Below are 16,619 nucleotides of genomic sequence, written 5' to 3' on the forward strand. Positions count from 1 at the left end.
GGCTCCTGAGCAATCTACTAAAATTCAGGGCACTAGTTCTACAAGAATTCAAGTTGCAGGGAAATCCCATTCTTCCAGGAAAGAGTAACCTTCATCTAATTTAATGTTTATTGTATACTTTTTTCTTTTCTTTTTTGTTTTGTTAAACTTAAAGTTTTTAAGGTGAGATAAAAATATAGCTTACCAGTAAAGTAATTTTTAAATACTATAAAAGCACATGACTCTCCTTAATTAAATATTCTGGTAGGGAGGATTTCTGTATGATACAATTTAATCAAACTTGGAGTAATAAAAATATCACTATATCCGTTCTCATGATGATCTCCTGGGACACAACCAATATCTCTGGGGTTCAAATGGATTTCCCTTTTTTTTTTTTTTCCCTGACTTCCTATCTAATAAACTAAAGCTTTAGGGAGGAAAAAAACACACCCTTCTCGTTTAATTAAATAGCACTGGCATAAGCCTTAAAATGGTTGCCATTTTGAAACCATTGTTGCAATGACAGAAAGCATTACTACTTGGAGACATGAATGTAAATTTAAGAAAGCCTTGGATAAATTGTGTATGTTGATCTTTTAAAACATATGAAGAGCTGGTTCAAATTGCTCTGTGGGAAAAAAAACACAGTGAAAATATTGAGGGGCAGATTGTGCTGTGTTATATAAACTGATGCTTTTAAATTTTTATTATTGTTTTTGCACAAGTAAAATTAAAAGCTTGAACTCACCTAGAGAGAATGCAAAAGTCTACACGCTCTCATATTTTATTATGATTAATATTGCACTCTTCACCCTAAATGCTAAAATGCTTTTCTTTCCTGAATTATATAGGGCAACTGGCTTGAATCAGTTTCTGCAGTGAAGATTATTTTTATTTTCTTTACTAAGGAAAGAAAGGAAGCAAAACATTTCATATACAAACTTTCAGGAGTGAAACATGGCAAGGGGCAAGGAAATAAAGCTAGACAAGGAAGACAATTTTACCTAGTAGCTTCTGGAGGAGAAAAATGAGCTTATATAGGTGCTGCTTCCCTCCCAGGTTACTCATTTATTCTTGAGCTGAGATGCACCCCTCTGCTTTGCTTCCTACACCAACTGAAGCAATTAAAATATTTCTAGACTCTTAAAATGTGTTTAGTGGTGCTCAAAGAATTGTACCATTCAGAGAGAGTGCAGGAGGAGTCACTGCAGTTTCTGAGAAAGGAGGTGGTGTGTCCTCTTAGGAGTGAGCATAAGGGTGCATGTATCTTTTCTTTTAGTCTTTGCTTTGGGTGCAGGAACATGGTGGATGGATCTTTGTTGTGTCCTCATAGTTGGAGGTTATATATAATTACATATGCAATTACAGTCTGAGTATGTTGTTTTCCTGAGCTGTTTTCTGTTTGGGAAAAAAAAAAGGAAAAAAAGAATGCATTTAAAAGTAAAGAAACCTTTGAGGAATAGCTTTGAGGAACTGAGCTGAGTTTGCCTTTAAACCAGACCATGGCTTGGAAAGATGACTAGAATTCACTTTTACCCAGAAGAGTTTATTGAAGTGTTGAGATCACAAAGATATAAGCTCACTGTATGGCATGAACTACATTTATTATTTTTTATTCTGTTCTTCAACTGTTTGTGACAATTTTAAAAAGTTATTACTTTTATTAGCTTTATTCAGTGAAACTTTTGAAAAAAACATCCTGTAAATTTATGTCTTTAAAACACAAACTAAATAATTTAAGTTTTATACTTGCAGTTGAATGTTGTGAAGCTCAGGGAGAGTGCCTACACTTCAGTCCTACAGATATAAACTTCCTGGAAAACAGTGTAGCTACAAGTCTTAGAAAATTAAGTTCAGCTTACTGGAACCTTTTGGTTAAATGAGTTATGTGGTGGGGCTGATGTTGGAAAGACGAAGATTAACTCTCTTTTTCATGAAACACAGAACATCTGAGTCACCTGAAAGTCTAAAATGTCATATACTGGAAAACTTCAGTTTGTACTGAAAACAAAAGATTTCCTGTGACTTCAGATTTTTTTGCTATAATAAACATTCTGGAGTAAAAGAACAATTAGATAACCTTCCTTTCAGGGAAACAGAAGTGTTGTCTAGAAAAATAAGTTAATGGATTTTGATAATAATAAATATATAGAATAATACCAGTGTGCTCTAATACCAGCACAACTAAGGGTCTTTGTTACCATACTGACTTCCATTTGCAGTGCTGATTTAGTACAGGAGCAAGAAAGAGGAACAGTTTGCACATCTTCAGCAAAATCGGTAAACTTTCATGCTGTCAAAATATCTGCAACTGCTCCAATTGCACAAACAGAAAGGACTTTGTGTTGGTGATAGGGAAAGGAAGCATGTTAGTCCCATAAAATGAACAGGTTGGGCCTGGAAGTGTAGGATTAAATTCTATGACAGTAGACAAATGAGTGACTTTTATTTATTGATTGTACTTTAGTATTGCTGTTATTGGCCTTAATGTATGGATCTCTGAGACATGAGTGCTTTTCAGAATGCAAGCATTGCATGGAAATTGTATATAATATTTAGAAAGCTGCTGAGTGATATAAAAAAAATTATAAATATGTTTTTTATAAGCTTTTTTAATCTAACTTTAACAAACAAGTTCATTGTCTAAGAGATGATTATTCAAGATACTGTATTCGAGGAAATACTTGCTGTAAGCAATTTCACCCTACAGTCTCCCTCTCACAAAAATCTAGAATGTGGAATTTAGCTTTGCTATAAATTTCTAAGTAGCAATTAATGTTAAACACTTATTTAAGGACTAAATGATCAAAAGCTACATTTGCGTTTATGTAATAAATCATGTAATAAAGATTCTAATGCATGTTTAGAATAAGGCATGTATATTACTGTAGAGTATTGTAATTAACATGCACTGGAATGTAAGGCTATAAAAAGAAAGATATGGAAAGGTTGTCTAAATTTTAGTTTTCTGACCTGAGCAGGTCAATGGAATATCATACTTAAATATTTTTCATGCAGGACTAAACTTCACAACAAAGCAGGAGTGATAATGTAAATAATGAAGTGGTCAGAATATGAAAGCAAGACAATTTTTTTTTTGATGAGGAAAAGATAACTAGCCTTCCTTGGGATGGGTTGGACGTTTTGCGGTGTGGGCTGTCCTGAATTCAATTCATGCTCATGAACTGCGTCCTCTATGCACAGACATTTGCTTCAGTTTTGCAAGAGGTGCCCCACCTCCAGTTGGAGACCAAGCTTTGGGTAGTATGCATCACTCTATTTGCTTTATAAAAATCACATAAGAGGTGAAGTGCAACGTTTTCGCAGCTTGATGGAACCTTACAAAGAGAATGCTGTGTAGATCAAGACAGTAACCAAAAGGTCACCATAACCAAAATCACAGGCAATTTGGATTTGGTTATGGACTGTACATTTTGGTTCTTCTGCCCCAATTCTTGTCACACTGTGTAATTAGAGAAGTTGTGCTATGCCTTGGAGAATTCAAGGCTTGATATTGAAAGAAATCCTTGTTTCCTCAGCAGAATACATCTAAGAGTAAAATATTGCCTAATCACCAGAAGGATTACCCAGAGAGGTGATAATGGCAGCTTCTCTGTATACCATTAATTAGCACATCTGTTGTAGTTCTGGAGCTCACCTTCCACTTTAGTTTCATCTGAAAAGAATTGTTTACATGTTCTGAAACCATGCAGCAAGGCAAACCACAGCATATTAAGTAGGGATGACCAAGAGATGTTATCCAAATTGTATACCTAGTGAATTTCCAAGGCTTGTTGTCTCAAATCTGTTCAATGTTGTAGGCAGAGCCCTTCTCACCCCAAGTAAAGGCTTGGGTTTTGCCTAATGTGCAATTTCACTTTGTGCATTTTCCAGTTTGGAAAATAATGTTACAAGATGCGAGATGGTAGTTTAAGCTTTTAATAATATGTAGTTTGTAATGTTGTTCTCCAGAAAAAAAACAGAAAGAGATGATTTGGAGGGGCACAATTTCACTCAACTAACTTGCAGAGGTGCTAGGTTGGTTGCAGATTAAGGTTCAGTCAGTTAGCATTCACTTCCAGACAGAGCCTGTGAGCAACAGAAACGTTTATCTCTGCCTTGCTCCCTGGTTCAGGTGCTCCTCACAAGCTGTAAAACCCATCATGCTGACATGAAATGACTTTCAGCAAAGATCTGGATGTAAGTGGTGAACTCTCATCTCACTTTCACTTTGTAATAGGATTAGGGCATAGGGATTTTTAAGGTCCCTTCCAACCTAAACCATTCTATGAATCTATGAGTCTATGAGTAGGATGATGGAAGAAAATGATTGCTGCTTTCACATGCACGGTGTCTGTTTTACAAGTGTTTCTGCCCTCTGTTTTACCAGGGGGCCCCTCTCATTAGCTCACATTTGTTAAGGGAGTAATGTTTGTCTGTTCTTAAAGAGAAGCTACTTACTAGCAGACATAGCCTAAATGCAATAGCAATCAATAACAGCAGAAAAGTCAGTTTCTTCACAGTAAATACTACACATACACTGAAGTACCTGAACAGTGAGAAAGCTGCAGTTTAATCCATGTGAAGCTCTTCTCTGCTCAGATTAGAAACAAATTTGTAGCTGCATTTTCTACTATATTCATTATGGTGAATGTAATAGAAAATGGGGTTTGAGTTTGCATTTCCTTCTGGTCTTGTGCAGTAGGACATTAAATAATAGCATTTGTGGTCTAATCTGCACTTTAATACATTTTCCTCACTTAATTGTACTAATGGAAAGAGGAGGATGGCATGTGTTGAGGACAGAGTACTGGAAGTCAGGTGATCTGGGTTATGTTCAGATTTCTGCCACAGGCTTCCATTGCCATCTGCTGTAATCAGGTTTGCTAATATATAAAATGAAGATGACTTTTCCCCTCCTTACCACGGTGTTGTGACACTTAATTAATGTGCTTTGTGCTTCTTCCTTCTAAATGTGCTCCTTATTATAATAATGTCTTATGGATGGTATTAAATTTGAGAATAATCTTACTTTAGTGCCTGTGCACTTCAATTGGCTGAAGTGTGGCAAAACCCATTATTTTCATGTATTTTATGAGCTACTGGAATTTTTACATGACTTACTTGAAAGGTAGCTAATACAGTTAGAGTTATAAAATATACCATGTCAGTACTAGCCCTGCTTCTTATTTTTTTCCTGTTATTTCACTATGATGAATTATCCAGCAATGAGCAAGTCTGTCTTATTCAGGCTAAAAGGAGGGGAAAAAAGTTTGGCATAAATACTCCAGCTGCTTGACTTTCAGCTCTGCTACTGAGCCTGCTCTCTACCCTGGTGAATCATGGGGTATTGCTCTGTGTCCCAGTGAGTGCAAAATGCATGGAAAAACTGAGCAAGAAATTAAGGAAAAAAAATCTGGAGATATAGAAAAATAGGGAGTTTTTATATTTATCTAAACTGTAGCAGTACTACAGGACCAAGAACCTATGTAATTCATGCAGTATAGTTAAAAACAACAAAAAAAGCTAGTTAAATTACAAAATCTCTGAAGGTTTGGCAATGCAACTCCCCAAAATTCAACACAGATCACAGCTAAGTTACTATATTGCACAGAAATAACTCAGCTGAAATTCTCTTAATATGCAGTACAGCATGTTTTTTAAAGCAAATGAAAGTTGTTCACAGAAATCAAAGTACAAAAAACTGCTATCTTTAAAAAAAAAGAAACAGCAAGAGTATTATTAATGTTCATTGTACAAATCTGGATTTTTCAGAATGTGGTAGTTCTCTGAAATTCTGCTCCTACATGAAATCAAATGCTTATCAGAAAATTTTAACAGTGATAATTGCATTAAGTGAAGAAAGGAATTACAAACTTACCAGAAATAGAAGTTATTCATTCAAGGCTGTGCAATGTTTGTCAGGCAGCAACCACATTACTGGTACAGTACAAGAAAAAGCATACGTGTTGCCTTACAAGCACTGTCCAACATTAGATCAGTAGGAAGAAAGGAAAGCAGCTTAAACTTACTATCAATATAAAAGTTCCCAGGAATTCTGAGAGGGCTTCTTTAACCAAGCTGTTCTTCAAGGCAAATTTCTCCTTTAAGCTCCTTTTGCTTTTCTGGCTCATTTTGGCTTCCTCTATTGCTCGCGTGCCCTAGTTAGAAACACACAAAATTTGTTCTGTATTTGTCCCTGCTCCAGCTGAACTTTGACGCTTTTACTCATACATTGAAATATGAGATTTCATCTTGTGCAGCCAGTGAAATCATCTGACTGCAGGCATTGACAGAACTAACTCAACATGCCCTAACAATTCATCCTGCGTTTCCCATCCTGTGTCTTCTCTGAGTTCACTTCTATTTACACTGGTTAGATAATACCAGTATGTTCACAATCAGAACCCTTCTTTTTTTTTCTTTCTGGAGAATGGATTAATCATTACCTTTCCTGTTATGTTACCTTTTTTTGTTTGTTTGTTTTCCTCTGGTAAAAATAATAAAATGTTGTTCCTGTCACCCTGATTAAAAGGAAAGGGAGAAAAAAAAAAAAAAAGAAAAGAAACCACAAAGTAAGGAAACAAAATATGGTTGAAAAGTTCTCTCTGACCTAGATTGTGATTAAGCCGATGCTACTATTGGCTGGCCAAAAACTTTTCAAGGGGAGATTGTAAAAGAGAGTGAATGCTTGTAAGGATGCCGTGCTCTGCTCTGTAAATAAAAGCTCCTATCTTGTCAATTCTGAGGGATTTCAGCAAATAATGAGGAATCTTACCTCAGTGTAGCATGGTGAATTTGCATATTCAGCCACAATACTCTTTTTGGATTAAATTCCTTGCTCTCTAGTGACCCACCCTGTTTACAAAAGAGTGATGAGGTGGAATTAATTAAGAACATTAATGAAATCTGCTTTGGTCCAGTGGCTCCCTATATAGAGAGTATATAGGGCATAGGCAAGTGAGACATTGAGTGGCTGTATGTTTCCAATATGTTTAGCTTAAATGTACATAGGTGCTGCACATATGAAGCATTATACTAGGTGTTGGGTCTCCTAGAGAAAAATATTGCACTCTTCATCTCTTAAGTGTCACAGAATCACAGAATTATTGAGGCTGGAATAGACCTCTGAGATCATCAAGTCCAGCCTATGACCTAACACCACCACATTGACTAGACCATGTCACTAAGTGCCACATCCAATCTTTCCTTCAACACCTCCAGGGATGGCAACTCCACCACCTCCCTGGGCAGTCCATTCCAGTGTCTAATTGCCTTTTCTGTGAGGAAGCACTTCCTAACATCCAACCTAAACCCCCCCGGCACAGCTTCAGGCCATGTCCTCTCGTCTTGTCACAGGTTGCCTGGGAGAATAGCCTGACCCCCACCTTACTACAACTTTCCTTCAGGTAGTTGTAGGGTGTGATAAGGTCCCCCCTGAGTCTTCTCCAGGCTAAACAACCCCAGCTCTCTCAGCCTCTCCTCATAAGACTTTCCCTCCAGACCCTTCACCAGTCTCACTGCTCTCCTCTGGATTCTAGCACCTCAATATCTTTCCTGAGATGAGGGCCCAGAACTGCATACAGCGCTCTAGGTGAGGCCTCACCAGTGATGGATACAGGGGCAGAATTACATCCCTAGTCCTGCTGGCCTACACTATTCCTGATACAAGTCAAGATGCCATTGGCCTTCCATGCCACCTGGGCACACTGCTGGCTCATGTTCACTTAGTTGTCACCCAGCACTCCCAGGTCCCTCTCTGCCAGGCTGCTCTCCAGCCACTCATCCCAAAGTCTGTAGTGCTGCATGGGGTTATTGTGGCCAAAGTGCAGGACCCTGCTCTTGCCCTTGTTAAACCTCATATCGCTGGCCTGAGCCCATCAACCCAGCCTGTTCAGGTCTTTCTGATGTATCTTCCTACCTTCCAGCAGATCGACACTGCCCCCCACCTTGGTGTCATCCCCAAATTTATTAATGGTAGACTCAATCCCCTCATCCAAGTTATCAATAAGGATGTCGAATTATATGTGATACTGTTGTCTAGCCATCTAGTTGATTTACCAAAAATTTCTGTCATTGACTTGACACCATAGCCTTAGCTCCGTTCTGGTAGATTATTTTGGCATGTGTTGTGCCTTGGTTGTATATGTGCCTTGGTTTGTATATGTACTCAACATTTTTCACCTTGGTGGTAAATACGTTTAGGTCTGTCAGTACTGTAGTCTGATGCAAATATGACAGGAGTGGGCAAACTGGTCATACTTTTATCTGATCTTGCTTGCCTCAAGATAGGACCTGATGCATGTTCCCAGCAGCTGTAGTCACTTTACCACCACCAGTTTCACCCCTTAACCACCCAGTTCACCCCTACCCACCAATTTTAATCCTTAATTGTTTTTCTGTGTCCTTTTACTCACCTTTCTCTACCTCTGCATTCAAATACTCTGCCTTTAGCTGTTTCAGAAAACGCTGGCCTGTGTACATGTGGGCGTGTAGCTGACAAATTATGAGGTAGCTGCAAATGTACTGGTGCTGCGTGAGTGAGGGTGAGCACCTGTGCAGGCACACTATTGTAGAGTGCTACAGGTCTTCTAGTGCAGGTCCACACTTGCACAGGCAGCTCAGAGCTGCCTCTGAGAAGCTCCTGAAAACAGCTTGTGTACAGCAGTTTGAAAACCTTTACCCTACACCACTGCAAAACAAAGATATTATTCAGGACCTTAATTATCACAGCATGCTTAAGTATGTATTTATTGTGTCTGTGAGAGAAGTCTTTCTTCAGAATTATGTATACAGTGGAACGGAGAGCATGCTAGAGAAGCCATTTATTACAGCAGGAATGAGATAAACCACTTCCTTTCTTCCAGGAAAATAATAAATAAATAGATAAATAGTTAAATAAATAAATAAATAACACCCCCCCAGTTTTTAATTGCTTGTCCATAGCAATTCTTTCTTTTATACAGCTACAGGTCTCCCTCACAAAGTAGTATGCAGATATTTCTTAGTTAAGTCTCATAACAGATATGAAGGCATTAACATTATTTTTCAACTAACAAGAGGGCAATAACAAGTCATGAGACAGAAACCCCTCTGCTTATTTGTCCAGACCATGTGGCCTTTCCTGTTTTTACAGGATGGAGAACTCACAAATCTGTATATTTTGCCTCTTTTTTTTTCCTTCAAGACTTCATAGGAATCATATGATTTAACTCCATTACTATTATCTGTGGTGTTGAGTTAGACCAAATGTCCTCTTCAGCTCCATAACAAGATTCAAGTAGATGCTCTAAGAAAATATAGAAGAGAGTACCTGGGGAACAATTACTCCCTTGGTAAATCCTTCCAGCTTTTGACAACTGGCAATTTAAAGCCAGTGCTACACTTTGGAACAACTTTCAACTAGAAAAGGAGGCAGCACAGAAAATTCGAGTCATGTTTCTCCTTTTATTGTAGTCAGAAAGAGGGTCTAAAGAGCTTTCCCAAAGCTAACAAATATGTATGCAGCATTACAAGGAAGACAAGTAAAATGTGAAGATAAAGACTGTGAAAACCTTGACCATAATTACTGACTCATATGATCCATGCTTCATGTTATTTGCCTTTTAATCATGAGCAAGGGGTTGCCTGGTTGAACAATGGAAAGAAAAATACATGGCAATTACTCTTTTCTACTTACCTCCTTCACCTGGGCCCTGCTCCCAGAGTCATAATGGTAAGGATACTGGCAGTGCCACCCATAAATACCAACAGCTGTGTTGCCTGAGGAACAAAATGCAGACATCTTTCAAAAATGGAAGTTGTATACAAGCAAGGAGCATAGAAGGAGCGTGAACGCTACTGTCATATTAAATGTGGAACCACAACAGAGTTGACCAAAAAGATTTTAAGATTTTTGAATGAAGAAGTCATAATATAAACATTTTCAAATTCCATCACTGGAGGAGTTGCTGAGCCAAATCCTACCACCAGCAAAATAAAACACAGGAAACATACCTCTGATCCACTGCTCTTTCAAGAGTCCTTCAAGGGTGATTATAGCAACTGCAAAACTGTTGATGTGACTTCTACGCCAGGAAAATTAGATGGACTGTTACAAGGAATAAAATCAACAGACAGAGATAAAGTTGGTACTCTGTAGAGTATGGCCTAAATGACTTCTCTTAAGGCATGCTATGCCTCACAGATCTATTGACATTCTTCAAAGACATCAAAAAAGCATATTGCTATTACTGTTTGTGCCTGAACATGTGATCAGTGTAACCTTAGACTTCAAGACTAAGATCCTTGAGACCCTTAGCCCAAGGCCGAACTACTTCTCTTCACCTGGATTCAAGCAGAGCAGGAATTCACACAGTCTGTCTAATCTAAGCATTTTTAGAGTAATCTTCACTCCTATAGAAATAGCAAAGTAAAGAACAATATACCTAGCTCTCACAGTTTAAATCCCATGGGTAACAGTATATACTGTACTGAATTTTTATAATAGCACATTATTCAGAGTATCACATGAATTGTTATTACTGATGTAATAAAACCTTAAACAACACAGCTGGAGAGAGACCAAGGATATAAATATACCATACTTTTTTTTTTATTGTATTAATATGGGCCAAATTATTTTTTAAGTCTAAATCTAATGATTTTAGTTGAACTGGGCAAAGTCTGAATGTGTACATCTACCATAGTTCATGTCCCTGATCAAATTCCTTTGCCTAATTTATATTTATGTTTTCATACAAAAGATGCTGCAAGGCCTTAAAGGACATTCTCTGTTTTATGGATTGATCCTGCTGCTGAGGATCTCAAAGGAAAAAAAATCACAAGAAAGATCTGAACACACTGTAATTCAGCATTCTAAGATTTCTGAGAGCACAAACGTGCTATTTCTTTAGTTCTTGTCTTTTTGGATAATCCTTCTCTCTCTGCTGTGGTCCCTACTCAAAAGGTGCTCATGGGGGCAAGCATCTGCAATGGGCAACTCAGGTGTAGCTGAGCCCAGCTTGGAGAACAGACAGGGCACATAAGGTGACCCCTTGAAATCTTCTTTGTTTTTTCTTCTCTATTTCTGCGATCTCTGTGTCCAGATAAAACATTTTGGTCCAAATCACATCTATGAGATCAAAACCACACCACATATGTGTTTCAAACTTTTTGCCAGTAATCTTTAAGCCAAATTCAAAGCCTGAAGAAGTCCACTGTCACTGAAACTGACTTCAGGGAGAATGAAACTGGGCTTTCTCTAAAGCAGGACCTCAGAATTCTCTTTGTTCTCAATCAGCAGGGAGTGCCATTAGGCCTCAGTACATTACTGACATTACTACACACAGAACTATATTATATATAGTTATATAACTGAGAACAGTGAATTTTTTAACTCTTGTGCAGACAAGTCTGTGTGTAACATACAAAGGCCCCGAGAGTTTCCAAGCCAGTTTAATCTCTGTGATAGCCGTGCTAGCATAAAGGGGCATAAATAACATTCCACAGCCAAGGGCTCTGTGACAGGACTGTCAGCGCAGGCAAAACGTGGAAGTGTTAGGGCAATGCTGTACAGATGGTTATGTGCACCAGCATTATCTGCTGCATTAGCAGTGCTTCCTTCTGAATGTGGTTCTGCTGCAAGCTTATCTGGGACGTTACAGTATGGGCAGGGTCGACTTTCTGAAATGCCTTGGAAAAAGACTGTTCCTGTATAAGAAGAACTGTACTTTTAAGGAATAGATCACATAGTACAGACAAATTCTTTGTGATGCCAATCCCCTACTCTCTTTTTCTGCATATTCCCTTTTTTTGAACAGTTAATGTACACAAGAAATAAATGTAAGGGAAGATTATTGACAGCATGCTCTTTTCAAACTAACTGGTTTTCCAAATTCTTTATAAAAAGGCCTCAAAATAGAGATAAAAATTTTAAATCCAGCTTTCCTATTAAAAACAAAAGATACCTTGGTAATGCATTTATGCAGCATGAAGAAAACCTCAGAGCATATCCAATGCGCTTTGCAGTCGTCTAAACCCTATTCTTTCTTAGCCTGAACGGGATACATTGTCAAGACATTCATCTTTCTACAGGGCACTGATTTCTCATAGCAAAAGACACTCTGAGACTTATTATGGCTACCTGTAGTGTTGCGAAGAGCAGGGGATCTGAGCTTACCTAATTAATAAAAGAGATTTAACATGAAAGCCAAAGATAATGACAGATTTGATTCCACTCACATGCAAAACTCAAGCAGCATGTTTGGCAAACAAACAGGTGTAGCTAAATAGAAAGGTCAATTCATGTTTCTGAAACCTAATTCCTGTCAGGAAAGTGAGAGTCTTTCCTGCATCTGACTCACCAACCCACCTACCTTCAGCTGTTTCCCACTCAACATGGCCTCTCAAGTTTGCCATCCAGCCATGTTTTGACTCTCTGCTGGAGAAATATTTTCTGTAAGAGCTGCAGTTCCTGGTGCTTTGTCCCCTCTCTCCCACATTAAGAATGTTTGTTGTTTTGTCTCCATGCTCCAAACACTCATCCTTTGTCCTGTAGTAGGTGAAGTGCCAGTCTGTCTGCTTTTTCTTCTTTTAGTTCCCTTTCACTCAGAATGATACATTTGCAGATGATACATTTGCTGTCTACAACTACCTGAAGGGAGGTTGTAGCCAGGTGGGGGTCAGTCTCTTCTCCCGGGCAACCAGCAGCAGAACGAGGGGACACAGTCTCAAGTTGTGCCACAGGCTGGATGTTAGGAGGAAGTTCTTCACAGAGAGTGATTGCCCATTGGAATGGGCTGCCCAGGGAGGTGGTGGAGTCGCCATCCCTGGAGGTGTTCAAGAGGAGACTGGATGAGGCACTTAGTGCCATGGTCTAGTTGATTGCTTAGGGCTGGGTGATCGGTTGGACTGGATGTTCTTGGAGGTCTCTTCCAACCTGGTTGATTCTATGATTCTATGATTTGAACATTTAAAATGTCTATCTTTCCAGAAACAAAAGCGTGGCTTCTGGGATTCCTTTTACATATTAAACATTAACAGTACAGGTGATAAATTTATCTCAGGCTGCTGTATAGGAACATTGGATTGCCAGGCCCAGTTCCTTAAAACTCCTTAAAACTTGATTTTTGTAATCAAAAAGAATTGTCCTGAGGTTGATAGCACACACTTTATAGGGTGCACTTAGGAGCAGATTCAGGCAGCAATCTTCTGTTACTTCTGTGCAGTATCTATATTCATTAAGGTAATGAAGCTATTAATTGAATATGTAAGTTCAGGTAATTAAATATAAGACTTATTTCTTCAGTTTAAAGGGTAATAATAAAAAATTTAAACTTGCAAACTAGATCACACATTTAGTGATGATAAATGTGATCTGGAAAGTGCAATATTCCAATATGAATTAGTTAATTGCATCCATTCATTAGGTGATGTACATTAGCAGAAGGTCATTCCATTTGAGGCACAATGTGTTTTACAAATAATAAATTCAAACAGGTAAATCGAGCAGAAATTCAGAATAGAGAAGTTTTTATATATTTAAAGTTAGAATAGACTCCCCACAACCAAGTGCACATTGTCTTTGACTTCACAGTTAACAACATGCGTTCTTTACAGCACTGTCACGCAGCACTGCCACTCACTGTACAGGTGCTACTGGGCAGAGACTGTGCTAAACCACCCCATGGCTGTGTGTTGCTCTGTGCTGCTATGCACAGGGTGGTGACCAGCTGAGGAGCAGGCGTGAGCTGGATGGTCTCAGAAAGCCTTCAGACTAAGGGATTGGCACTGCAGGCTCACTCCGTACCTGGCAAAACCAGCCCCCTGCACAATAGTCTAGTGAGGGGCATGTTACATTTCAACTGCCATCCTAAATAATAATTCTAATTTTTTAACTGATCCAATTATAACATTGAGTCAAACACTGAGTCTTTCTGAGCATATTCTGCTTTGACACTGTCATTGAATTATTTGTGCCTTGCTTTAATCCAAGTCTCAGTTTATGACTGAATTTACCATAGCAGCAATTAACAGTTCTGCTTAGTGTAAAATGCCCAATATCACATGTAAGAAAACTGATATGGTTTACTAATTTTCAGTAACAATTACATTATATCAAGTTTTCTGCAATAGTAGATTTCCTTTTGTTTTTTTAGAACTTAATATACATCCAGACTCATTCTTAGACAATTAAGACATAATATTAAGACAATTCACTGGGATAACTGAAAAATTTCTGAAATAATATTTGATAGGATAATTACAGTATTGTGGCTGTTGCTTTACAGCTAATATTGCTTATGTGTATAACGATGCTTTTACTTTATATATATGAAATACCTTTGTCTGGAGCAAGGACTAGTATCACCCTGAAAACAATTCAAGGGCCATAATTCTTAACAGATTTCAAACAGTGAGCCTCTTCAGGCTTAGAGACATTTAGTGAATTGATTCAATTAACCCAGAGGAAAAAAAGTGCTATAATGTGTGATTTATGTTTGCAGATAAATTAAAATACACGTATCTCTTGAAGAACATTTGCTGCCATCATGGTCAGTAATGAAAATAGCAGGCAATTAAAATAAGACACATGAAGCTGAAGCTTTTACTATAAATAGATAGATAGATAGATAGATCAGAAAATTAAGTTCAGATTTCCTAAGTGGAAGTCTTAGAAAAATAGATTAGTAGAAGTTTCTTTTGGTCTCTTTTTCTGCAGGAACTGTGGTTGGTCATTTCCTGTTGGGAAGAGTGACAGCACCACATCCACCATGGCCTTCTGGTGGGCCCTGTGAGGCTGGCTGTAGATGCCTGCAGTGTGGTAAGTGCAGTGCCATTCTCCACTTGGGGATTGCCAACGAGGCATAGGTAGCAGTTAGTCTGAAGGTGGTGGGCTCTGACTGCTTTTACTTTTGCTCTTAGGTGTCAGAGCAATGTGGTTTGTACAAGTAGTTGATAGAGGTTGCTCAAGCAGCTCCAGATCATGTGGGTTTGATCTGCATGTCTATGTGCACTGGAATCCCATCTCATCAAGTTTCCTTAACTTTATTGACTTGATTTAATACTAAAAACTGTTATACAGTTTCCTCCTTCCTGAAACTTGTTTAAACGCAGTCTCTTTTTCAAAGAGCACTTCCTCACTCTGATTTATTTTAAAACAGCTCTTAGAAGGTGTCATCCTTGTGATGAAGTGTTAGGTCTGTGTTGCCAGTGTGCCATTAAAAATTGAATTTTTGACGTTTAAAAGTCTCACTCATCCCAAGTGTCACATTTTGACAGATCTGCATGTCACATTACAGCACAGTATTATGGATCCATTTCCTCTGTCAGGGAAAAAAAAAGGGAAAAAAAATGAAAAATGAGAGAAAGCAGAATCTCCAGTCTCTTCATTATTGAGATAGAAATTTACAGAAATGTGCATATCATCCCTGAAATTGCTTAAATGGCACTGTGTCTTGTGCTGTCTGTACTGAAGCAGCCTTTGTCCCATGCTCCTGTATAAACACCAAGAGAATGCTGGGATGATCTTTTCAATGGTCTTCAAACTTGTCAAACACAGAGCAAAGAATCAAACAGGAATTGTAACAAAATCAAGACATGGACAGATCCTGTTGTGTAATCTTGAATAGCTGAATATAAAGGTCACATGTGATATTTCTTGCTGCTTTGATTTACCAGTTTTAGACAGATGTAAGCCTTCATGTCCTTTCTGTTTACCTATTTGCAACATGGTAATCTCAAAATATGACATCTGATAGGTTTCAACATGTTGGGAGTGTTTGCATCAGTAAGCACAACTTTATTCATTTTGCCTAAAGTAACAAAAATGGGCTGGACAGTTTGGCCAGGGAGCATGTAGGGCTTTGACCATAAATTTCTTATGTCCACCGGCCCAGTCAGAATGCAAACTCAAGCCATTTGCTGTCATCCTGCAAATTAGGACAGATGTCAACTACATGTCTGCTGCTTGCTGCACATGAGATGAGTTTGAGACAGTGAGTAGTGAATGTGGCTCCATTTGGCTGCTGATGTCCTAGTAACCCACTCTATGGCATGCCCAAGCTCTTTCATGATGTGGCCACCTACTAAGAGGGCTCCCCCCTTAAAAGTAATAGCTGGGAACAGGTTGCTGTTGCTTGAACAAATTCTTCTGTTTCTTAGGCCTCTTCCTTTTGCTGAAGAAAAGAGAAAAATCATAGCTGGGCTGCAGTACTTGCCCTGGCAGCTAGCACCTGTTCCTCTTGATTGCTTTCTTTCCTGAGAGGAATTTGGAAACAGAGATGCACCTGGGTGACCTTGCTGCTTGAGTCCTAAACCTCTGGGCTTCCACACAGGTTCCATGCCTTTAGAAGATGCAGTGCCAGGAGGGGCTGCAGAAGCACTGGAAGATGGGAGGAAACACAGCACTGCGCAGTCCCCAGCCAAAGTATTGTCCTTGCAAGTGGAAGTGAGGAAAGGTGCAGATGCTTTTCCATGCAGGGAGAGAAAGGCAAGCAAGAAACCCACTTCGTGAGGACTGCCTCCACAGACCAAGGGTAAGGGTGTTCCCAGCCTAAAGGCAGTGAAGGCCTGAGGGAAGCAGGAAAGGAGCACACCCAGCAACGCCTGTCTGGAGGAGGTCAGGATCTTGAAGCCACATGAGGACTGAGCGCAGG

The 16,619-nt window shown here is 38.9% G+C and overlaps 1 protein-coding gene across 1 annotated transcript in view; it reads right to left on the reverse strand.

Annotated features, from left to right (window-relative positions):
- The window catches only part of AQP9 (aquaporin 9), a 28,992-nt gene extending 20,833 nt beyond the window's left edge, over positions 1-8,159 (reverse strand). Inside the window, exons 1-2 of the mRNA XM_054388154.1 lie at positions 8,118-8,159; positions 6,015-6,143 (exon numbers count right to left, since the gene is read on the reverse strand). Of these exons, the coding sequence (XP_054244129.1) occupies positions 6,015-6,143; positions 8,118-8,159 (171 nt within the window). The remainder of the gene's footprint in view (positions 1-6,014; positions 6,144-8,117) is intronic.
- Positions 8,160-16,619: the final 8,460 nt, after the last annotated feature.

This window comes from Indicator indicator, chromosome 16, assembly GCF_027791375.1.
Source record: "Indicator indicator isolate 239-I01 chromosome 16, UM_Iind_1.1, whole genome shotgun sequence".
NCBI classification, from domain to species: domain Eukaryota; kingdom Metazoa; phylum Chordata; class Aves; order Piciformes; family Indicatoridae; genus Indicator; species Indicator indicator.